The sequence below is a fragment of the Cryptotermes secundus genome, unplaced genomic scaffold (genome assembly GCF_002891405.2).
Source record: "Cryptotermes secundus unplaced genomic scaffold, Csec_1.0 scaffold247, whole genome shotgun sequence".
NCBI lineage: Eukaryota > Metazoa > Arthropoda > Insecta > Blattodea > Kalotermitidae > Cryptotermes > Cryptotermes secundus.
The window spans coordinates 436,374-460,966 of NW_019740656.1; the positions used below are offsets into that span (position 1 = coordinate 436,374).

General features: G+C 39.5%; 1 protein-coding gene across 3 annotated transcripts in view; it reads left to right on the top strand.

Moving 5' to 3' along the window:
- The window catches only part of LOC111872433 (fatty acid synthase), a 67,513-nt gene that overhangs the window by 25,223 nt on the left and 17,697 nt on the right, over nt 1-24,593 (top strand). For all 3 annotated transcript variants that reach the window (XM_023866352.2, XM_023866353.2, XM_023866354.2), the window contains exons 13-26: nt 746-975; nt 2,694-2,998; nt 6,383-6,527; nt 8,047-8,163; nt 9,920-10,028; nt 10,733-10,990; nt 12,447-12,611; nt 14,548-14,855; nt 15,132-15,428; nt 16,068-16,258; nt 16,960-17,199; nt 19,076-19,199; nt 21,685-21,861; nt 23,212-23,391. In XM_023866352.2, the coding sequence (XP_023722120.1) occupies nt 746-975; nt 2,694-2,998; nt 6,383-6,527; nt 8,047-8,163; nt 9,920-10,028; nt 10,733-10,990; nt 12,447-12,611; nt 14,548-14,855; nt 15,132-15,428; nt 16,068-16,258; nt 16,960-17,199; nt 19,076-19,199; nt 21,685-21,861; nt 23,212-23,391 (2,846 nt within the window). The remainder of the gene's footprint in view (nt 1-745; nt 976-2,693; nt 2,999-6,382; nt 6,528-8,046; nt 8,164-9,919; nt 10,029-10,732; nt 10,991-12,446; nt 12,612-14,547; nt 14,856-15,131; nt 15,429-16,067; nt 16,259-16,959; nt 17,200-19,075; nt 19,200-21,684; nt 21,862-23,211; nt 23,392-24,593) is intronic.

The following is a 24,593-nucleotide window of genomic DNA, read 5'->3' on the forward strand; positions in this document are numbered from 1 at the left end:
GCTTACGGAAGTACCTCAAGTCGCAAGGTTTCTTGTTAGAACTGTTATTCAGTTTCTGTGTCTAGAGTGTGGTGATATACTTTGTTTGACAGATATCATCATTTCAATCACTTTGCTGTAGGAAAGTGAGACATTTCAGTAGGTGTGAAGAGTACTATGTTATGTGTTATAATCAGGACCCGGATTTTGATGACCTGAAAATATTTAAAAAATGACCGAAAAAATCCAGAAAAATTACCTAAAATATGATCCAAAAATGTAATATGCAGGGCCCGGATTTTGATGACCTGAAAATATTCAAAAAAATGACCGAAAAAATCCAGAAAAATGACCTAAAGGAGAAAAGAAAGAACACTTCGCTTCCATGTTATTCACATTTTGAAAACATATGAAGAAAAATTCCCTAAAATGGCCAAAAATGACAAGAAATACTCTTAAAGGTCCAAAAATGTACCAAAAAATTGCTCCCAAAATGAAAAAGTGACCTTAAACCTAAAAATGTCAAAAAATGACAGAAAATTGCCTATAAAATTTACATTTCTGTAACCAGCAGCTCATATCCGAGATTTATGTATTTAAGAGCATCACATAGGATACAAGGAAAAAGAGATGACATGTCATCAAAATCCGGGCCCTGGTTATAATACTGTGTAGTCCGTTGACTACTCTTCATAACCACAGTGTGAGAACCTCAAACCATACATTGCGATAGTTGTTTGTCCTGAGCAAGAATCTGTTTATGTAGGTCTTGGAGCTGAGGATGCCAGGAAACTGTGTCCACCTGACATTGAGGTGGCATGCCACAATGGACCTAACTTCTGCACACTCTCAGGACCAGCTGAGTCCATGAAGAAATTTGTGAAAGAACTACAGGAGCAAGGTGTGTTTGCCAAGGAGGTGAACTGTGGCAACATTGCATACCACAGCAAGTACATATCTCCAGCTGGGCCTCTCCTACTGAAGTACCTGAAGCAGGTAGAGTGCGCTCACTACTATCTTGCTGTTCTGCTTTGCATTCTCGCCATTAAATCATAATTGGCAACCCTTAAAAAAATGCAAAATACAGGTTTCAAGATATAGGGACTGTTATTGTCCTGCAAGAATTAGTGTTGTATCAATTCTACAGCCATTCCAAGCAGCGCTCTCTTGCAGTACCATGACAGTTTTATTAGAAATATGTAACAGCTATCTGATTTTTAAAAATATTAAAAATTAAGATATGTAAAGTAATTAGTTTGCACATTCTTAAGCCAATGTGAAGATATGTCAAGTGGATTTTTGAGAAACTTCTTGTGAAGATGTAAACTTGACTGAAATGCAGAGTTGTGATGTTTAGGTTGTGTCTCTGCGTAATTGGGTAGGAGTACACCAAAGTTTCGGAGGCATGTATTGCCCTTATCTTCAAGCTTGAAGAGTAATCCAACCAATACATCTGTAAGCCTCAGGAGGACAATGAACCACACATTGAAAAACCAGGCTAATGTCTTGCTTGGCTTACTCTTCTACCCAGAAGACAGAGAGAGTGCGCTCCTTTGAAACATAGGTTGACTGGTAGTAAACTGCTTGATGTTACAACCCGCAATGTAGTTGCTACTGGGAGAATATCAAATCCAACATTGATTCAAGTGGATTAGGAGAGATTCCAGTGGCAGGCTCTTGTGGTGATCGGTCAGTTCATGAATGTTCATTCAGGTTTTTGGTTGGTTGTAAAAATACTGTAACCTTGTGGTGAAATATTTGGGACCAAATGATTTGAATATTTTAGGCGGAGGAATCCACTAAAAGGATCTGTGTACTGAATAACTAAGAGACTTATTTCCTGGTGTTGGATCTTGTTTGGGGAGCTTCTGCTCAAAGAAATTCTGTGCGTTTATGAAACCCAAAACTTTGTTACTACATTACCTGATTCATAACCGCTTTGAATATACTCCTCCTGTTCACACCATAAAGTTCATTGTGTCTCTGTTGGCCACTTGTTCCATTCACACCCACCCAACTTACAGAAAATAGCATTAAAATCTCTAATCTCTGTGTCTGTGGTGACCAAAGTAACCATTGCTTTATTTTCCTTTGCGACTATGTTAAGCTTTTCGAAGCTTTTCGTTTTGTTCTTGTTCCTGTGATTATTGGGCAGACAACTTCACACGGTTAGTATCAAATCAGTGGAGCTCACATGACTAAGAGATATTTCTGATTTAAAATTTTAATGATCAGTTAAACGTACAAAATGCAGTATGGTAAACTGACTAACAACTAGCAAGGTTAATGATTTAGTGGACTGCTAAATATCAGTATCAGAGAAAGAGGAGGAAGGACGGTTGGCAGGGATTATACATAAACTGGACAGATGGAATGAGAGGTTTTCTTGTTTACACACTGGTAAAAACATTTGGTTATGGACCCATAACATGATCTCCAAGAGGATGGACAGGATGTAAGATAGAGAGGTAGCGAAGTTGAAGAGGGTCATCCACGTGTAAAAATATATGATTTTGCTGGTTCTGTAAGAAGTGACCGATTATGACATGTCACTGATATATAGGGGTGGACAACTCCACATGCTTCACTGCATAACTCTTATGTCTCTATCTCCCAAAAGGTCTCTTTGCTTGGGGTTTGCGGCCAATATTTTGTGTATTCTTCTCATCTTGCATAAGTATGTTGCGTTCTTTGTTGCGTTCATGCCTGCACAGCTGATAACCCATCCAAAGCCCCGATCTTCCCGTTGGGTGTGCTCTTCGCTGCCGCAAAGTGAATGGAACACCCCAGAAGCGACACATTCTTCAGCCGAGTATCACACAAACAATCTGCTGAACGCCGTGCTTTTTGAGGAAGCATCACGACACATCCCACATAACGCCATCACTGTTGAGATTGCCCCTCATGGCCTCTTGCAAGCCATCTTGAAACGTTCCCTCAAGAAGGGCATAACCAACGTTGCTCTCACACAACGAGGTCACCCTGACTGCAGTGAGTACGTCTTCACTGCTCTGGGCAAGTACGTGTCTTTTTTATTTATTCGCTTGTTTGTTTATGGTATATATAATGACACTGTCTGTAGCTCCAGATCTTGTGTCATCAAATGGGAGAGTGATTAGGAAATAAGGAATTAAAAAGAAATTCGAAGGAAGCAGTTGTAGCCTAATTTGAGGTACTATTTTAACATCTATGTGGAGTGACTGAAGAGAACTATGGAAATTTTCAGTCAGGATAGCCGTTGTTCTATCTGAGATTCGAACTGTGTGTTTTCCAGATGCAAATACAAAGTGTCACTTCTTGAACCAACTTGCTTAGTACCTTGTTTTGTATTTGGTGATAAGGATGTTGGGGACTTTTGTATAATAATGCAGTTTATTTTTGATTTTGTCAGGCTTTAGAGAAAGTGTTCTCTTGGCACTGAGTATTAATATTATTGTCTTTGAAGATGTGTCATCCCATAATTTGGTTGGTTTGAGGAACCTGCTGCCTCCATCTTTAGATTGCTTCTTTTGCCCTGTGTGCCTCAACTCAGGATGAAAAGAGTAACAGCTTAAGAACACACAAATTCCTAATTAATTATAAAAAAAGGGGGGGGGGAAAACAGCCTGGACCTCTAAGGATGGCAGTATCTTCCCCAATCTTCTGTTGATAGAAGAGGCATGAAGACACAAACCTTAGCGGTTTAAGAGTTTAAATATTAAGAATTTTAACAACTTGTAATTCAATAACAATTGTCTTAATTAAAATCTTTGTATAAAACTTTGACTCAATTTGATGTACTATGATCTATATAATAGTAGTTTCTGTGACATGTTGTTATGCCTTCCGAGGATGGTCATTTTCTGACCAAAACATGTAAAGGCATCATATAAATATACAGGGTGTCCCAGGAGGAATGTGCCAAACTTCGGGAGGGTGTTCCTTATGTTAAAGTATGCCGATATAACCCAAAACACCTATGTCCAAAGTTGAACGGTTACGGAGATAATGGCCAGAGAAGTGTCAAACTTTGACCGGGGTTACACACTTGTTGATTACAAAATAGATATTAAAACTGGCAGGAATATGTGGATTCTGTAATGTTAATAATGTACGTAACATCAAACCAACTTGTGAGTGACGGAAAGCCATAAAATTGAAGTACAAAATACTCGCTCGCCATGTCATAATTGTCCTTAGGTTTCCAAGCAGTATACATAACACATGACTGGCGTGCGATGACGTAATATGGCTGCGCTATGAGCCGACCACATAACTCTTATTATACCTACATTCACGGATAATCTCTTTTGGAATTTCGTTTCCATTATCTCATGTGGATTATTATGGGACCACGTATGCACATTTCGTAAATTATTTACACCGTCCAGGGTAAAAGACGCCTCATCACTACACATGACACATGAATGGCAAGCGCTGGTGTAACATGACTGACTGCATATTCTGCTATAAGCCAACTACATAAGTATTAAAATACAGTACCTGCTTTATAGTAATTGTTCAAAGTGTCCTCCGCCAGCTGCAATGCAGTTTTCGGCACGCATCATGAGGGATTGGGTAGCAGAAGCAATGTTGCCTGAATGGTGACGTATGTGCTCTGCCGCTGCAAAAATACGATTCCGCAGTGCTTCTCGGGAATCGACCTTAGTTTCGTAGACTAAGGTCTTCATGTGGCCCCAGAGGTAATAATCTAGAGGCGTAAGATCTGGCGACCTCGGTGGCCATGCAATGGGACCACCACGACCTATCCAGCGGTTAGGGAAGGATTCATCTAAGTAGTGTCTCACGTGCTGAGTATAATGTGGAGGAGCCCCATCATGTTGGAAGTACATTTTCCTCCTTATCGTTAACGGGATGTCTTCCAACAAACATGGTAACTCATTCCTTAGGAAGGCTCCATACGTGTTTCCAGTTAAATTGTTGTGAAACACAAAAGGTCCGATCAACCTGTTCCCAAGCACACCACACCATACATTCACAGAAAATCTCTTTTGGAATTTCGTTTCCATTATCTCATGTGGATTATTATGGGACCACGTATGAATATTTCGTAAATTATTTACACCGTCCCGGGTAAACGACGCCTCATCACTGAATAAAATGACGCTTAACAGTTCGGGATGAGCTTTTATCCAGTGGCAGAAATCCATACGCTGAGCATGGTCGCCTGGTTCCAGATGTTGTACCCTTTGATCATGGTAAGGATACAGGTCTTCGTCATGTAAAGTTCGCCACACCTGCATACGTGATACGCCGATGCGAGAGGCCATTCTACGAGTGGAGAGACGCGGACTTCTATCAATCATGCGAAGAATGTTCTCTCGTGTGTTTCTCATTTGTACATCCTCCCTTTCCGACTGCACAGAAACACTCGGAAGAGAACCAGTCTCACGCAATGTCTGGTGAATTCGCGTAAATACACTTCGAGATGGAATCCTTCGATCGGGAAAATGCCTTTGGTACTCTTCAACAGCAGCACGTGCATTGCCACCGCAAAATCCATACACAAAATGCATATCACAATACTCGACGTGTGAAAACACAAAAGGCATTTCAGCAACTCATCACACAACTAATTTACCACCCATTCACGACCCCACTGCAACGTAATCTGTAGGCAGCGCATGAGCTTACGCTAGTGTGACTCGCGGCACTCAAGGACAAACAGATAAGGGTCTCAGCTGACAGGTACGTATAGTGCGTGGACCTGCAAGAAGACCACACTTTTCTCGGGCCATTATCTCCGTAACCGTTCAACTTTGGACATAGGTGTTTTGGGTTATATCGGCATACTTTAACATAAGGAACACCCTCCCGAAGTTTGGCACATTCCTCCTGGGACACTTTGTATATTTGAGTCTCACTGGATGGTGTCACATCATTCCATACTATTTCAGTATCCTGTGATTAATGCATGTGTTTTGTCTAGTTTGTTACATTCCTCTAAAAGCCATAATTTTAGTTTTCCAATATTTATCTCCATGGAAAATTCTTCATGTATGTTCTCAGCATGTGTTGTCAGCGTTGAAATTTCTGCCAATGGGCATGTTTCCACATTGTGCAGTGTGTAAAGTTGTAATATAATACTTACATCCTTAATGTCAGTATTTAATTTTGTTCTGGAATGTGGTTACTGAAGTCAGAGAGACTCAAGTGGATTTCAAGTGGAATATTTTTGGTTAGGTTCTTGAATCTGCCAATGATATTAATTTACTAGCATAAAGTCCATTGAAATTTCAGATTCAGGTCTGTCAGATGCTAACACAGATTGTGCTTGGCGTAAAAGTGTAGAGAAACATACAACAAAAGTGTCTCCCATGCTTCTGTTTCTTGACAAACAACAATCAAATTAATCTGTAACTCAAACAGCTGGCAAGTTTTGTATAATTGTTTTGTGAACCAGGTTATTTGAGCTTGGTTTGCAGCCGAACTTGGCAAACCTGTATCCCCCAGTATGCTATCCAGTGAGCAGGGGAACCCCAATGATCTCACCACTTATCCGGTGGGAGCATTCAGAGGATTGGTTTGTCATGACATATGAATCACAGGTAATGCCATAATTCTAAATTTAATACTTACATACATACATACATAATTCATAAATTCACTGATCCATTGTCCGAACTTAACCGGATATTGAACTCGACAAAATGAGACTTGATTGCAGAAGTACAATTGTGTCAACAGCAAACAACCCCACACAACCAAAAGCACCAAATAACCATAATTTACATTGTCATTCATAAACAAAATTGCAAGGAATATAGTTATTAAATGTTATACATGCTTAGCAGAAATATATTCATCTATTGAATAGAAAGCATTTGTTGTGAGGAAACTTTTCAGTGTGTGTTTAAAAATCTTCACTATATAACACTCCTCTCTGGATTGAAGATAATCTCACTGATGACACATGTAGCTTTCCAAACTCGCTAGTGTTTATATGATGAATATTATTGTTGGTTTGAAAAAAATTGCGATTTCTAACAACAAACGTCAATATAGAATAGATATATAGGCTAGGAACCGTCAAAATACCCAACCTCTTAAAACCTTCACTACACGAGTTTCCAGGACTCAGTCTCAGCATAACACTAATCGCTCTTTTTTGGGCAACAAATAAACATTTTATAACTGGAGAAGAACCCCAGAATATAATACTGTATTCAGGCTGAGACTGATAATAAGAAAAATAGGCCATTCGAAGAGCTTGTTCACTGACAAGGGACTCCAACTTCCTGAGCATAAAACATAAAATAATTTTTCAGATTGTTTTTTCCAATTAAGTTGACAGTCTAAATAAACACGTAAAAGATTAACATTATCAACATGTTTAAGTCTAAAATTATTATAGGTTACCAATATGTATATTCTGAAGACTTAGGAGTCACAAATTTAATCAGGTGAGTTTTACTCAAATTAAGTACTTAACCCTTTTAAGTCTGAAATTAATCTGAGTAGTATTTTTACAAGAAAGCAGTCTTCTGGGATTTGGCACCGTGTATATGTGGTGTTAACCGACGTTTCGGAGGAACGTATCGCCCCCATCTTCAGGGTAGAAGAAAACGTATAAGAAATCTGCAAGCAACAACACCGTGAGAAACGGTAATCCCAGAAGACTGCTTTCTTCATAGTCACCGCCGTGAAAGCCTCAAATCTTACATAGTATTTTTACATGTTTCCTTGTCAATATCACAATATATAGTAGCTGAAATTTCAAAGAAGGAATGATACTCAAATAAAGGAATTAAAATTTACTTATGTAATTAAAAGCGAAGTGATTGGGAATGAGAATTTGAATTGGATCAATAAACTTCACCTCATTCCATTCTTATTGCTCACACAGCCATGGGCACTGCACATGTTGACAAGAATACATGTCTGTTTCATATTTTTGAGTGTTCCTCATTATGTCTATGATAGGAATGAGGAAACAGATGGAAAATCACAAAGAATTACATTCTTTTCAAGTATATTAACTAAACATGAATCTCATTTCTCACATGAGTTCATGTGTCCCAAATATGTGAATCCTTAAATTGTGCCTGATATTCATATTTTATGCAGGAAAGAGAAAAGTCTGGTGAGCGGTCTGTAGCCATCGACCCAAAAGACGAGGATAAGAAATACTTAACAGGGCATGTGATTGATGGAAGAAATTTGTTTCCCGCTACAGCTTATCTTGTGAGTTTAAGATTTTACTCTTGCAAATATTGTTCCAGACTTTCCAAATATTGGTGAGACAGTTTTGATTGCAACAGGCAAATATTTTTCTGTGTATTAAATGCATGCCATGTTGAACTGTATGGATTTTTTGATGTGATACTGTGTAGTCTGACAGAAGTTTCCTAACATTTCAGAGGAATGTACTGCCCCTGTGTTCGAGGTCGAAGAGTAAGCTAAGGAAGCATCCAGCAAAAAGCAAGCATATTTGCTCACTCTTCGACACCAAAGATGGAGTCAGTGTGTTCCCCCAAAATGTCATTGAACTTCTATCTACTTACTGCATGGTGTCACATGTCAGCAGACATCACTATTTGCAGACACTGCCATGGGAACATCAAATCCATTGACAGTTTTCTAAATTGGGTACTGCAGTTTAAGTACCAGACACATAGTGGCCCTGTATGTAATTAAATTAGTCTTATCAGGGCAGTGTTTGTCAGGTCTCCATGTCTATGGAAACCTATTGCAAAGCGTATTTGTTTTAGTTACGATAAGACCAGAAGATAACAGCAGAAAATGGCAGCACTTCTGTCAGTAGTACACCATCTATATTTGCAGTGAAAGGTGTCTGTAGTATTACTGTCAGTCAGTCTACATCATGTACATTCAGTGAAATTCTCATATCAGAATGTCCCTCAAGGGCTATAATGTGTAAGAATGGATTACTGAAAGGGTTATCTGTGGAAACTATACTTAGTGATGGTAATTATCAGATTTCAATTGTGAATTCCAATAATGTAAATGAATTTGGAAGCTGTGCAAAGAACAAAATTTAACAAAACTGAAAATATTGTAACGTGTTTGGTTACTGAATACGCCGTAGAGATTGTTAATTGGTTTATTTAACAACCTACAAATCACGGCTACAATTAATTATAACAATATTGCGAGGTTTCACAATTTATAACCCTATTCGCAAATCAAATCACGCTATTGTCAGTAGACTACACGTTTCACAGTACGGGAGCTATACAAGTGTCACTGTGTTACACACTCCCAATTAATTCTCAGTTATCACAAACTGTCACTGATTATCACACTTTTACTCGTTCACCGCTGACTGGAGAACTGTCTTCGGCCACTGATACACTTTAACTGTCTCCGATGATGGCTATATTTCAACTCAACTCGCAGGCTGCTGCCTTGAGAACTTTTGATAACACACTGGCTCATCGGCTTGCTTGGAACTAACTCGGAACTAACTGTGAATAGCCTTCGCTGCTCCTTATGTAGCCTTGTTCCGGACAACGCAGGAAACAGCCACGTAATAGGCACCATTGTTGTCTGGCGACGTGTTGCTAGCAACGCTGTCGGGAGTTGTCTCTCGCAACCATTCTTTACCCGCGTTGCATAGCGACCACGGTATCCCTTGGTGACGTCACCGCTGTTGACTCACGTTGCATAGCTACCAGGATGCCGGGACTCGGCTAACTTCGGCTCCGCTCGGTGCATCACGGCTGAGGGGGGGGGCTGTCATCCATAGCTCAACATGTCACAATATATTCAGAGTTTATATATATATATATCATAGTGCTTAAGCAGTGATTAGGCCTGTAGACAGTGTTGACAGGGAAAAGGTTATGAGATTGTTTCAGCCATTAAAGTGAAAAGATTTGTATGATTTTGTTGGAACTGATACATAATGTTTATTATCCAGCAGTAAAGTTATAAAAAGTTACCAGCTTCTTAATAACCTAAATTTGCTCTTCTGCAGGAGCTTGTCTGGGAGTCACTTGCAATTATGACTGAACAAGTCTACACTGAAATGTCTGTTGTGTTTGAGGATGTAAGATTTCACAGGGCTACAAAAATACCTAAGGAAGGTATGTACAATAATACACTTTGCCAGTGTTCTTCCTTATTACCCTTACTACCTACAAATCGTTAGATGCACATTTTCTACTTAGAAGTAATTGTGTTCAGGTTGATCACTCTTTCTGCAAAAGACAGTTCATTTTAATTTACATCCAAATGGACTATTTCCATAATATTTATTTTAATATTTTCTCTCATCTATGTACAGACTCCTAAGTGTTTTCTTTTTCATGAGTTTCCAGTGAAAGTTTTTTTTACATGTTTCTTCTTTTTACCTTGTTTATTCCACAAATAATTTTTGTCTCTTGTTGCTTCTCTGCAGCTATGTATGGATACTAAACGTGATTCTCATATTAAGAGCAGAACCCAGACTGTGTGTTTGAGAACACAGGGCTCAGGACATTTGGACATAAAATGGAGGAAGTAACAAGGGGCTAGGTTTCATTTTTTGCCATCTATTTTTAAGATGGAGAAGGAGATGGGCAGAGTATGTAGCAAGCATGGAAGAGAAGAGAAAGTCATACAAAATTTTGGTAGGGAAAACTTCTTTATGGGTTTCACTTGGCCCCCAGAATAAAAATTCAGTTGTTTTGCAAACATCTTCAACCATTGGATGTTTGTAATAGATGTAATCAGTGTTTCCTTGGAGGTAGGAATGAAGTTACTTCACATTTTTTAGAGTACTACTAATACCTGGATGATATCTTTGCAGGAAACACAGAGTTTATTATTATGGTGCAGAAAGGGAGTGGAAACTTTGAGGTGATAGAAGGTGGTGGGTCCGTTGTGAGTGGTATAGTGCAGGTACTTGAGAATACTTCCTATAAAAGAGCATCTCTGGAGCCGCCTGATCCATGCTATAATGATGAGTTGCTTGAATTTTCATCACATGATATATACAAGGAGCTACGACTACGTGGATACGACTATCAAGGGGCCTTCTGTGGCCTTGTCTCTTTGGACAGTCTTGGTGAGTGCCTTTATTTTTGTTGCATAAAGTGGATTGATTATGGTGTGTACTGCCTCACTGTTTCATTGTCATGAATAGAGAACATATTTTGAAGAAATTTAATATGGTGGTGGAGGAGGCCCTACTTGAAAAATTACCAGCAAAACTAAATTTTGGATGATATTGGTCTCAAATTTTATCCTGTCTTGTAACAGAGTGACTATAGATTGAGTTTGGAATGGTGATTAGATTTATTGAACACTAAACAGATCTTAACTACAAGTAACTATAGTGCTTTCGCTAATTCATGCACTCTGCAGTTCACCACAGCACGCACTGAGTCTTCTCAGTCTGCTCTGTCTTCACCAATCATTGCCTGGTAATGAATTCCAACAGCAGGGTTCCCGAACTATCCCTATCACCATCCTTTGAACTGATATGGATCAAAACTAAGTGGTCATGACAGTGCTTAATGTAGACCTTCCGTTTCAAATTATATTTAAGTACAGTAAGTCCTTGCTTAACATTGTCCCACTTGGTATTGCTTCGTTGTTATGCTGATGCTGTTTTTATACCAAGGCTCCAAGTAACGTCACGTTATTATATCATTATTTGTCCCAGAGTTTAAGGAAAATGGTTGAAGGAGAGGGTTACTTGCCCAAACACATGTTTAATGTTGATGAGACTGGGCCATCATCCACCATTTTGCTTCACGTTTGGCCATCACTGCAACAGTACAACAGCTGTTGTTAGTGAACATCTCTATGGACATGTTGTTTCCCCGGCAACGCACATTATGGAATAGATCCATGTTGGGGCCATAGAACGAGGACTAATAATTCAGTTATTGGTTGAGTCAGTTGAGATATGTAGCTGTGAGAAGTGAGAACCTGGTAGCTAAGACTGGGGACAGTTCTGGAACCCAGAGGAAGGGTCATGCCTGATATTGGAAGCTGTTACCAAGCAATGGCTAGTAAAGACTGAGAAGACTTTATGTGCTGTAGCTACAGTGATCTTTAGAGTGTGTGACCAGTGAGACTGTTGTAGTTATTTGTAGTTACGAGTGTAAGTGTCCATTAAATCTGATTACGGATCCAGACTTTGTCTGCAGTCACTCTATCACGTGACAATACCATACTGAATATTAAGTAAAGATTATTTTGCTTTATAAATGAATGTGTCTATAGCCAAGAATACACAAATACTTGTAGTCACATTCGCATTTTCTGTACTGTAATGCATGTTACAGAGCTGAAGGAAGGCTGAAGAATGTAACCTGCTAGTAAGAATGGATCTGTTCAGTGCTGTTTTACATGAAGTCACAGAGTACTAGAACTTATCCATGACAGTAAATGAGGACTTAGTGTATATTATGTGGTTTAGGAGACAGGAAGAAGTATGTGAACAAACATGACTACCCTGTTATGCTGAGTGCAAAGAATAGATGATGAGTGGCATGTTTTCTTGTGTCTCACAGGACAAACAGGGAAGATCCACTGGAACAACAACTGGGTTACATTCATGGACAGTATGTTCCAGGCACAGCTGTTTCACACCGACAGTCGAAGTCTGTTCATTCCAATTGCAATCCAGAAGCTTACAATAGATGTGAAACGGCATACTGCTTGTCTCCAAGAACTGGGTGAGATTCACACCCCATATGCTCCCTGCCAATCAGTGGCAGAATCTTGTGTGCATGGTAACGGACCTTTGGGTACCATGGAAGGAAGGGAGTTTCGTACATATTTAAGTGACTCTTTCCTTCTCAAGTTTGGCTTTTCTTTGTGCAGATATTTGCTTACTTTCTGACCTTGCTTGAGTGCTCAGTTAATAATTACTTCCTTTCAACCAGTACTGGAGACTTTTGAATGTGGTAATGAGCCTTTGTTTTCCATGTCATGTAGGGTATTTCTTGAATAGCAGTATGGCTGTTTCCTTCTCAATAAGAACTCTGCTCCATGGGATGAGTTACTTAGTATATTGTGTTGTCACTTATGTGCTCCCTCTCAATCATTGGTGGGATCTTGTAAACGCAGTATTGAACATATGGGCTCCTTAAACTTCAGGCATTTCTTATGTAGCCGGCTGATTATATTTTCCACAAGAAGGATTGGGGTCCATGAAGTTAGTTATGTGCTTCTTCTGATGGTTTGACCACATATGAACACAGTAATGAACTTTGATCCAGGGACTTGGTAAGACAGAAATCATGAACACAGCAGTCCTTCAGTAAAACGTATGAAGACAAGCAACTGACTGAGCCCATGGAACAGATTCTTTCAGAAGTTGATAGTCACTAAGCTAGTCAAGAAGTTCCCTGCAGTTTAAGGAATCAGATGGTTCATTACTGCATGCACAAGATCCAGTCCTTGGACAGTATCCTGTTCCAGATGAATCCATTCTATAATTTCACATCTTTGTTTGAAGTGTTTATGTCTCCCATCTGTCGCTCAAATCTCCAGCATGCTTCCACTTTGCTTGTTGCCTGATTCATGCTGGTTTTTTGCCTGGCTTACTCTTCAACCCAGAAGATGGAGTTGACACAGTGCTCTGAAATATCAGTTGACTTCCGGCAGACTACATGGCATTATATCGCAGTATATATGTAATCTATCTCAAAGTGCTGCTGATTCTAACTATAGTAAGACAAAATTAGTAAACATATATGACTGCCTGATGTTGTTCTGAAGTCAATACGGACATTAGACATTATTCCTGATGGAAGTTTTATGTATAGGTTTTATTATTTATTTACATAATTTGTAACCTATGTATACAAAACTATAATTTTGCCTGTGGTTCTGTATGAGTGTGAAACTTGGTCTCTGACATTAAGGGAGGTACATAGACTGAGGGTGTTTGAGAACAGGGATGAAGTGACAGGAGGTTGGAGAAAACTGCATAATGAGGAGCTTCATAACTTGTACTCTTCTCCATGTATAATTAGAATGATCAAGTCAAGGAGGATGAGGTGGGCAGGTCATGTAGCACGAATGGGGGAGACAAATGCATATAGGATATTGGTGGGAAAGCCAGAAGGAAAGAGACCACAGGGAAGACCAAGGCGTAGGTGGGTGGACAATATTAGAATGGATCTTAGAGAGACAGGATGGAATGGAATGGATTGGATTGATCTGGTTCAGGAGAGGGACCAATGGAGGACTCTTGTGAACACGGTAGTGAACCTTCGGGTTCCATAAAATGCTGGGAAATTCTTGAGTAGCTGCAGAATTGGTGGCTCCTCAAGAAGGGCTCAGCTCCCTGAGTAACTAAGTCACTTACATATTTGGCACTTCTGTTTAGACGTATGTAAACACATGGAGGAAAGCAGGCTTAATGAGATAGTATTTTCTGGGTTATGGCTTCATGTCACTGGTAGATAGGGACCCGTACTTTGGAGAAACTTGGTGACTCCATCTTGCGGAGGCATCAGTCTCATGTGAATGATTGGTAAATGTGTAACAGAATGCAGGGTGTTACATCCCAGAAGATACTAATCTTTGCATAAAAAATGCCTACAGTTCATGAATCTGAATGCTACCTGTGCAGTTTAGTTTGGGTGATTCTGCTTGTGTCAGATGTGCCAGTGCATGTCTACAAGGAGATGAATATCATCCAGTCAGGAGGCGTGGAAGTGCGAGGCCTCAGATCAAGTGCCGTATCTCGGCGCAAGCCTCTGAGTCAGCCTGTGCTAGAGAAATGTGTGTTGACACCATATGTGGAGCCTGCACACCTGGACTTACACACCACGTTGCGCGTGTGCACACACATCACTCTGGAGAACAAGCCTGTCACCCAAGTGAAGGTGGTGGAGCTGCACAACCCAGGCTGGGTGCCTCTGGCACCTGCTGTGGCCCTCATCCTTGCGGATCTACCCCTTCTAAAGGCAAGTGGAATTCTGTCTTAGCTTGGATATTATCACTTTCTAAGGCCCATGCATTATATCTGCCAATTAAACATATCTGTTTATAAGGTAAAAGGTTTCTTTCTTAATAGGAATAAAATATCTTGAAACTGAAGTTTTAAAACTTACCCACTGGAAACTGTGGAAAGAAAAAACAACTGATTTTTGACTGTCCCCACTTGTTTTCTAAACATTTTTTAAAGAGAATGTGAAGAACCCCAGTAATCCAGTTCATCTGAAAAATGTTGTATGTTGCAGGCAAACATAACAATCCTAGCAAAGGCTGGTGACCTGTCAGAAATGGATTTGAACATGGCAGAGGTGAAGATCGAGGATCACAAACTGAAGGACAAGCAGGAATGCACGCTGCTTATTGCTTCAAACATCCTGCTTCATAGAGAACTGCTGCAGACTGCGGTGAATGCCCTGGCTGATGGGGCCTGCATCCTGGCACGAGAGAAAGTTGGCACAGAGAGTGAGCTCAGCAATGGTTTCAGGCTCGAGACCATGTTTGAGAAGACTCTGAAGGAAGAGAAGCTGCTGTTACTCAGGAAGGTAACAGTGCCACTTAGGAGTTTTGGTTAGTCCAGTGATACAGGTGTGAGCTGTCGATACGTCTATTCTTGTTTGTGAAAAGTGAGTTGTGATGTTCTCAGCACCCTTACTCGGTACATGTCCCAGTAGTTCATAACAAAACTCTGGCCATAACCAAAGTTGCAGGATTTCGGAAGTCACATGCGGAATATGTGTATAGCAGAAATCTTTTAAGAAATTTTCCAAGGGATCAACAAATATATATTTCTTATTGGGAGAAACCTTCATTTGTTGGTTTCCAGTGGCTGCATTTGGGATCGTTTAACCCATTTGCTTCTCGCTTCCCAACAGAGAGCACTCCGGTTCTTGCTTTGTTGCATCTCCTTGTTAAGATTAGGGCATTGAAAGGGCATAATTCATTTTGTAACAATTTTTAAATCTACCTTTTTAAGGTTTATTTCAAAATTTTTACAAAATGAATTATGCCCCTTGCAGAAAACTATTGAATAGACTCTGAATATACGGCTAAAACACACTAAATACACAGGCTCTGAAATACACCTACTTGTTCCTGCTGCCATGATGTATCTGTGATTGACATGAATGATATGTTATGTTAGGTGCTTTGTGTTCGGGAGACATAGGTAGAACCTGTTGCAGGGAGTGACATTGGGAAATCCGGTTGTGATCCATGTGACTGGCCATAACTATGACTGGCTACCTGAAGTGCAGACTGCCATCAGAAGCAGCTCCAAACGTCACGTTATCCTCGTGGTTCAAGGCGAGCCACTCAGCGGCGTTGTGGGTCTCGTCAACTGTATCCGCAAGGAGCCAGGCAGTGATTATGTCAGGTTAGGGTTGTCTTCTTGTATGCTTTTAACTATCAGTGGCTAAAATACCACATCTTAGTCAATCACTGTTGACCTTCTAGATTTTGGTCATGAATCTCTGACTTGTATACATATTCCTCTTCTCTCTAAAACCCGTAGCCATTGTACTCAGAAATATTTGAAAATTGAAAGAAAAGATAATAATTATTGATCCAGAAGAATGAATGAAATGTATGTGCCTTGAAAGAGAAGAAAAATGTACGTTTATGTTGTGTTAATTTTGCTCATTTTGTTCCCCCCACTGGCTCTACAGCCCCCTTGGCTGTTGGTCTCTGATTTTCAGTTTTACGATCATTTAACAGATGGTAGGACTCCTTGGAGGAGTGATCAGCTCATCACAAGGCCTCTAGCTCAGCAAAGGACAATATAAACACAATAAACACATAACAAACATCCATGCCTTGTGTGGGATATGAACCCGCGATCCCAACTTCTGAGAGAGCAAAGACAGGACATGCCTTAGACTGCTTGGCTACTGTGAACGGTGTTTTGCTTATTACCTTCAAGAATATAATAACAAGCCTCAGAATATGTCTATTCTCTTCACTGCTTCAGATCCCTACATCCTTGTAATCCATGTAAGATGACGCAGTTGTAACATATAGAAGCATAAGGTACATTTGAGTGCAAAGAATCTGGGAGATCTGTCATTTCTGTTTCAGGTGTTTTTTTATTCTAGACTCATCAGCGCCCCAATTTGATGTGAACTTACCTTTGTATCAGCAACAGCTGAAGAAAGATCTCGTTATGAATGTATACAGTGGTGGAAAGTGGGGGTCATACCAACACCTCCCACTAGATGGCTGTGCCACTGTCAGTACACCACACGTGTCGCTCAAGATCATGACCCCAGGAGATCTCTCTAGCTTCAGATGGTTGGAAGGAAATCTGGTCCCTGAGAGGTATGGATCTGCTCTTGTATGCAGAACTGTCCATGCATTTATACATCTTGGAGTTGACTGCCACATCTTTCAAAATTCTTGTCTGGAAATTCCTGGAAAAAAAAAACCTTAACTCTTTTCTGTGTCACTTAACCCCTGAAGCCTTCATTTCTGAGCACAGAACAAAGTCAAAGAACTTCTTTTAAGCTGGATGCTGATGCTGATGCACGGGAACCAGGATTTAGTTTGTTCAGAATTTCTAAAGGCGCCCATGTTTTGATTGGTGCAAGATATTCTTAACTTTGTCATCACTTTTGATTTTAAATAAAAGACAAGTGTGCCTCATTGTTGTGTATCACAGCACTTTACCGGCTCCAGGGGCTTAAGTTCACTGTATCCTGTTGCTTGAATCAAAAGTTCCAACAATATATTGATCACAGTGTTCAGGGGTGCTCACCACTGGATCTTGTGCTGAGCAAGTTGAATCCGTTTCACATTTTCACAACTGTAATATTATTCTCCCATCTGTGCCCTCATCTCGCAAATAGTTCCTTGCGTACAGGATTTGCAACCAAAATTTTGTGTGGGTTTCTCATTTCCTCCATACAGGCTGCATGTCCAGCCCATTTTTATTTCTCCTGCTCTAATCACCATAATAATATTAGGTGAATTGACCGTATGAATTAAGAAGACAAGAGGAGCTGGAAACATTAATATACTTTCAATTTTATTTTCGTCCATAACTGAAATGAATATAATTGAACATGTCAAGAAATAACAGCAGATACATCACATGTCAAAATCACATAAAAATTACACAGTGATCTATCGCGATGATATAACAACCATTATAAGGTACATCATAATAAAAGATACATAAGATCAAAAGAAAATATTAATAATATAAAACACATAAACACAATATTAAAAATTGCAAGCCAAAAGACAGTCAACACATAAGTCATCAATATAACATTAGTTGAAGAACTCTTGAAGAGAATACGAGTAGAAAGTGATGCACAGCAAATATTTTTTGAGTTTTCCTCTTTAAAACATTAAAATTTTCAACACTCTTTAATTCAAGGGAAGGCCATTAAATATTTTACTTCCCATTAACAGATGATGGAAGGCATACTTGTGAAATTAAATCTAGGATTGCTATGGCAAAAGCTGCATTTAGCAATAAGAAGAATCTTTTTACTAGCAAATTGGACTTAAATTTGAGAAAGAAACTAGTGAAATGCTACATTTGGAGCATAGCTCTGTATGGGGCTGAAACACGGACACTTAGGGCAGTAGATCAGAAACATCTGGAAAGTTTTGAAATGTGGTGTTGGAGGAGGATGGAGAAGATCAGTTGGACCGATTATGTGAGAAATGAAGAAGTGTTAATTAGAATCAGTGAGCAGAGGAATATCCTACACGAAATAAGAAAACGGTAGGCTAATTGGATTGGTCATGTTTTACGCAGAACCTGCCTTCTAAAAGAAGTTATTGAAGGAAAGATAGAGGGGCAGATAGAAGTGACCAGAAGACGAGGAAGAAGATGTATGAAGATGTTGGATGACCTTGGGGACAGAAGAGGATATTCTCATTTGAAGGAGAAAGCTCTAGATCGCATTAAGTGGAGGAACTGTTTTAGAAGAGACTGTGGACCTTCTGACAGTTTACTGATGATGATGATTGATTACACTTTTTTTTGCAGTGATCAGTATTACAAAATTAGACATACAAATTATGTTTATGTATGGTATGTATAGATCACTGTTGTGAATTTCTGCTTGCCAGCTCACAGATTGGCCTCACCTCTGTGTGAGTGATCATTGTATTTCTCGATCCCTGTTACATGCAACTCATTTACATGCCAGAATTGAGGGAGTAATCTCTTATGTTTCAGTGTTCAAACAACACCAGATGAGGAATTGGTGCAAATTTATTACTCTGCCCTTAATTTCGGAAATGTGGTACTGGCAACTGGGAAGGTGGCAGCAAATTTCCTTGGCAACAATCAGCTCAGCCAGGTTAGAACACAGACACGCTTCTGCCAAAATTCATTGGTAACACTCTATAAGAACAAGTTTCATCATCTTCCCTCCCTGCCCACAAAACTTGGATAACATTTAATTTATTATTCTGCAAATTAAAGTAAAATTGACCCTATTCTTAATTTTGTCACATTATGAAGACATATGGCCGGTCTAGAAAGCCAAAATTTACAGCCGTGGGGATTCGTTGCGCTGACCATGCGACACCCTCTAACCGCTAAAGTTGGCACTAACTTTGCCAACAAGCAGTGGTTGCTTGGTTGGTATAGTTCGCTTGCGAACTCAAGCCATGGAGTAAATGAAGTTGTATGGGGAATCAGAGTGGAGGTGAGAGGTCAGCTTCATGCTATGGTCACTTTATGCCTGTAGAGAGCCCCCAGTACCCATTAGTTTAGAGGCTGGGTGGGTGCTGTCGTGAAGAGAAACATCATTGCTCTTGCAGGAACTGTAGCTTTGACTCCTGGGGCATCCAGTCTGTAGGCAAGTTATGCAGCGACTGAGTTACCCCAAGTCACACTCCACACGAGCCGACTCAATGAGAAGGTGATGGTCTGAGCACCATTAGCTACAGCTGATGGGAATTAAAGACGTCCTCTTTCTGGAGGGATTTGACTCTAGCTAAGATTGAGGCCCTTAATGAGCCCAAGGTACTTCAGTAAAGATCCTAGGCCCATTCTTATTATTCAAGTACACCGTCCATAATGCAACAGTGATATAAAAGACACCTAAAATATATATTTTTTCACTAAAAGTGTAACTTTAATACTTTAAAATGTTATAAAATGTCATTAAGGCACTGCAGGTATATCTTATACACTAAAAATGACTATCAAAATACTTCAAAATATCTTTTTGTTTTACATAACGTTTTCTATTATATGTGTGAAGACCGCACAAAAAACACATATACAAGGGAAAAAAACAACATACAAAAACTATGATGGCCAAAAAGAATACAATGACAGTATTGTAGATATGATATACAGCAACAAAACGATGTGCATGGAAGCATGAAAGTCAAGCAGACAGTGCAGTGGTCTCCCCACAAATTAAAAGTTGCCTGATGAAGACCCATGTGCGGCTAAAACATGTTGCAAAAGTGGAAAAAAAAAAAAACATTATGTAAAACAGAAAGACATTCTGAAGTATTTTGATAGTCACCTTTAATGTAAAATATACTTGCAGTGTCTTAATGACATTTTATGATATATAATAACATTTAAAGTATTACAGTTACACTTTTAGTAAAAAAATATATATTTTAGGTGTCTTTTATATCATTGTTATATTATAGATGGTGTACTTGAATAATAAGAATGGTGCCTCAATGAGACAGGATCCTGTAATATAAGGTACAGGTACTTAAGGGGCTACAGTACAATAGAAGTGATCATTGCCTCCTCATTGAGTTAGTACAAAGATTCCCATCTTTCATGGGATTCAAAGGTTCATTATCATCTTCACAGGAGTCCACCATAGGACTTCCACGCAGACTCACTGGTGACACGATACAGAGATGGGTTTTGTCATACTACTACCATGTCTCCAAGCTGAGGATAACATTTATGATTCTGCTAATGAGTGTGAAGTTTTTTATATCTTTCAGTAAGCAATGTTATGAAGATGTTTGGCCTTTGTTCTGAGGAAGACAATTTAAATGTAAATGTTCAAGACCAAGTGATTAGTAAAATTATTTTAGGGAACTGGCTCTGGGAATGCTCATCTTCCTTTACTAACTTCACAGCCAAGTATAAAATTTTGTGTGCAACCTCTTAAAATCTCACAAATGTCACCCACACACAGCACGTCAGATGTCGCTCTGTCAGGGTGTAACACACTTCAGGGTTTTGATATTGCATTGGAAGAAATGGTAGATTGACAGACAAGAAAGCACATAAAGTTGTTACAGAAATGCGTTTGTTAATTCACCGTGGTTTCTGATATGCAGTATTAATGTGATATGGCATCAGAATTAAGTATTTACTCCGTGTAGCAGAGTTTGTCTTGAGAAGCTGATAGTTGCCCCACTATAAGATATAAAATTATGCCTTTTGTCTTTTAAGTCGCCCCTTTGCTTCATGTTTTCCAAATAAAGTTTTTACTGCATTTCTCAGCTCTTGTTTGCATGCTACATGCTCCACTCATCTCACTCTCCTCTCCTGCTTGACATGATTATCTGAATGCTTTATAAAAAGTTCAAACTGGGAAACCTCATTATGCAGTTTCCCTATACTTTTGTTGGTATATTTGGTAATTTTCATGAAAACTACTCATCATAATCTGTATTTGCTGTAATTTGTTTTTATGATATGTATAAGAGAGGGCACCACTGTGTAAAGACTCCTGTGTTTTTCTGTTATGTGTCATTTCTTAAAACAGACAAGTGATTAGTGTATATTTTAAAGCATAAGTTTGTCAATCACAGTAAAAAATTGACATCGATGGTTTTATTTTCTGGTAGGACAACGTTCAAGGGATGGAATTTTCTGGGCGTGATCAGAAGGGATGCCGTGTCATGGGAATGATGGCCCAACAAGCCCTAGCCTCTATGGTGCTGGCAGACACAAAGATGCTGTGGAAGGTACCTGATCACTGGACACTTGAGGACGCAGCAACTGTGCCTGTGGTCTATTCAACAGTGAGTTGAAACCAGTAATATAGGACCGAGTAATCTACTACCCAGGAAACAAATTCTTTCTGATTTTTTTTTCTTGTATGTTAAATAACATTTTTATGAGACAAATGAGCTGAGAACTAGTGCCTGTATCAATACACGAGCTCTAGCTGCCCAGTTCTAAATCCTTTTGTTGCTCCTGGATGTGTTTTATCTGAAACATTTCATATTCATGTGAGCTTTGTGGTTCTGAAGTTAGTGACTGTGATATGAAACTCTGTAGTCAGCCAACATTTCTGTGGAATATACTGCCTTCTTTAGGGTCAGAGAGTAAGCAAGACAGTTGAGATTGAAATCCATCGCATGAACCTGAGGACGGCTTCTGCCTAAGCAAGATATTCAGTCCTCTTGCCTCCTCGCTAAGAGAATGTGAGAAGCCTCAGGATTTGTTATGAAGGGATTTTCTGGCCATTCTGTTGGGCCTGATATACACTCTGCCTTTAGGAATCTTTTCTGCCCTGTGGGGCCTCTTTGCTGTTCAACTATTTCCTTCCTTCCCCCTCCGTACTCTTCCTTCAGTCTCTGTAATCCTTTTGTCTCTCTTTACATCCACATCATGCTTCTTCTTCTTCTGCATCTTCTTCTCATCCTTTGCATGCACCCCATTCAGCCACTGTATTTTGTCTGACCGCCTCTATGGTCTAGTGGTCAGAGTTCCTGGCTACAGAGGTCACGGTGTCGATTCCCGGCGCTGCCAGATTTTCTGAGAAGTAGTGGGTCTGGAACAGGGTCCACTTAGCCTTGTGAGGATAATTGAGGAGCTACTTGAATGGACAAGTATGGGCTCCGGTCTAGAAAACCGAGATTAACGGCTGCGGGAATCTGTTGCACTGACCACGTGACGCCCTCTATCTGCAAAAGTTGGCACTAACTGAGCCGACAAGCGGTGGTCGCTCGATCACTATAGTTTGCTTGTGGACTAAAAGCCGCAGAGTTTAGTATTATCTGCCCATATAGCTGTCTTCTCCTTTTTTCTTTCATTCCCCTATTCCTTTCTCTCTCTATACTCTGAGAAAAAATGGTCCCAATTCTTTCATTGTTCTCCTTGCTCATATGCTACACTGTGTCACCTTCTCCATTCCCAGCATGCTCTGCTTGTGACTCTACAGTTCATTCCTCTGAAATGTCAGAAAACTTCATCACACTAGCAGACAGTATCCTTCATTCATATCCACACTGTATTCCGTAAGAAAGCATACTCGGCTGTTGCGATACATTCTCATTGCTTATTGTGCTTCTGAATGAAATTCCCACAAAGTTCAATCAAATTCCATATATAAACTGAATTTTATTACTTTGTTTCGCCATGGACAGGCTTACTATGCTCTGGTGATGGTCGGAGGCATGAAGAAGGGTGAGTCAGTGCTTATCCACTCAGGCGGTGGAGGTGTTGGCCTGGCAGCTATCAACATTTGCCTACATGCTGGATGTATGGTGTACACCACTGTTGGGACTAAGGAGAAACGGGAATTCATCAAAAAGCAATATCCACAGGTATCTAAACAGCCCATTTCACTGTTTACAAGAGCACCTCATTGGTCAGGCATAGGTCAACATGGACACTGCAACTATAATTACGAGCACGTAGCTTTTCAGTATTTTTATCATATGTTTAATGACCACATACATATATGAGGGTCTCATGGCAGTCGGTGTGAAGATTACTGTTGTCTAGGATGTATAGGATGATTGAAAGTTACCAGCATTTCAGGGAAACCTGCTGTCTCCATTTTAAGGATAGAAGAGTGAGCCATGCAAGAATATAAGGTTACAGACATAGGGCCCCAGCCCTGTTAGGTGCCACCATTGTCTATTAGTCCACTCGCAGACCTGTTTACCCTATTTTCCTTCATCCGGTCCCTCATTTTACTAATGCCTTATTCTTCTACCCTGAAGATGGAAGAAACAGTTTCCTCTGAAGTACTGATAACTTTGTACCAGATGACACAACATACATTGAAGGAGACACAAAGTTCACCCTCATGACAGTATGTCACACTTCATTTCTAAGCGCATATCCACTTGTGCACTAAACTATTTCCAGCATCACACATTTCATATCACAGCAGTAAAAGAGAAAAATTAACACAATACAGAATCAGTGCTTGTCTGAGACTGAGGGCCCAAGCTGTGTTAATGTTGAAGTCCCAGTAATTTTATAGAAATGGGTTGCAGAAAGAATGATTAATGAACATGACAAATTTTTATTTGAAAATTATATGGGCTGAATTTTGCATGACAAGACTATTTAAAAAAATCATTTAAGTAACTAAGACATGTTGATTTATATGTGGGTATGTTTGTATGACAAAATGACTTAAGAAAACATTTAAATAAACTAAGAAATGTTTATTTATTTGTGGGTACCTTTGTATGACAATGAATTAAGAAAACATTTAAATAAACTAAGAAATGTTTATTTATTTGTGGGTACCTTTGTATGACAATGAATTAAGAAAACATTTAAATAAACTAAGAAATGTTTATTTATTTGTGGGTATGTTTGTATAAAAATGCAATATATGTCTGTATGTGTGGCACTGCACAAAACGCCTTTCTTGGCAACAATTACAGCATCATCACAAGAAGTAATGCCATCTTCCAATATGTTTTCTAATTGTTGCAGCTGTTCCTGTATATGCCTAATGAGATGTAGTCAGCTGTTTGTTTTCTTCTCAGTTTTGCAGAGAATGTTA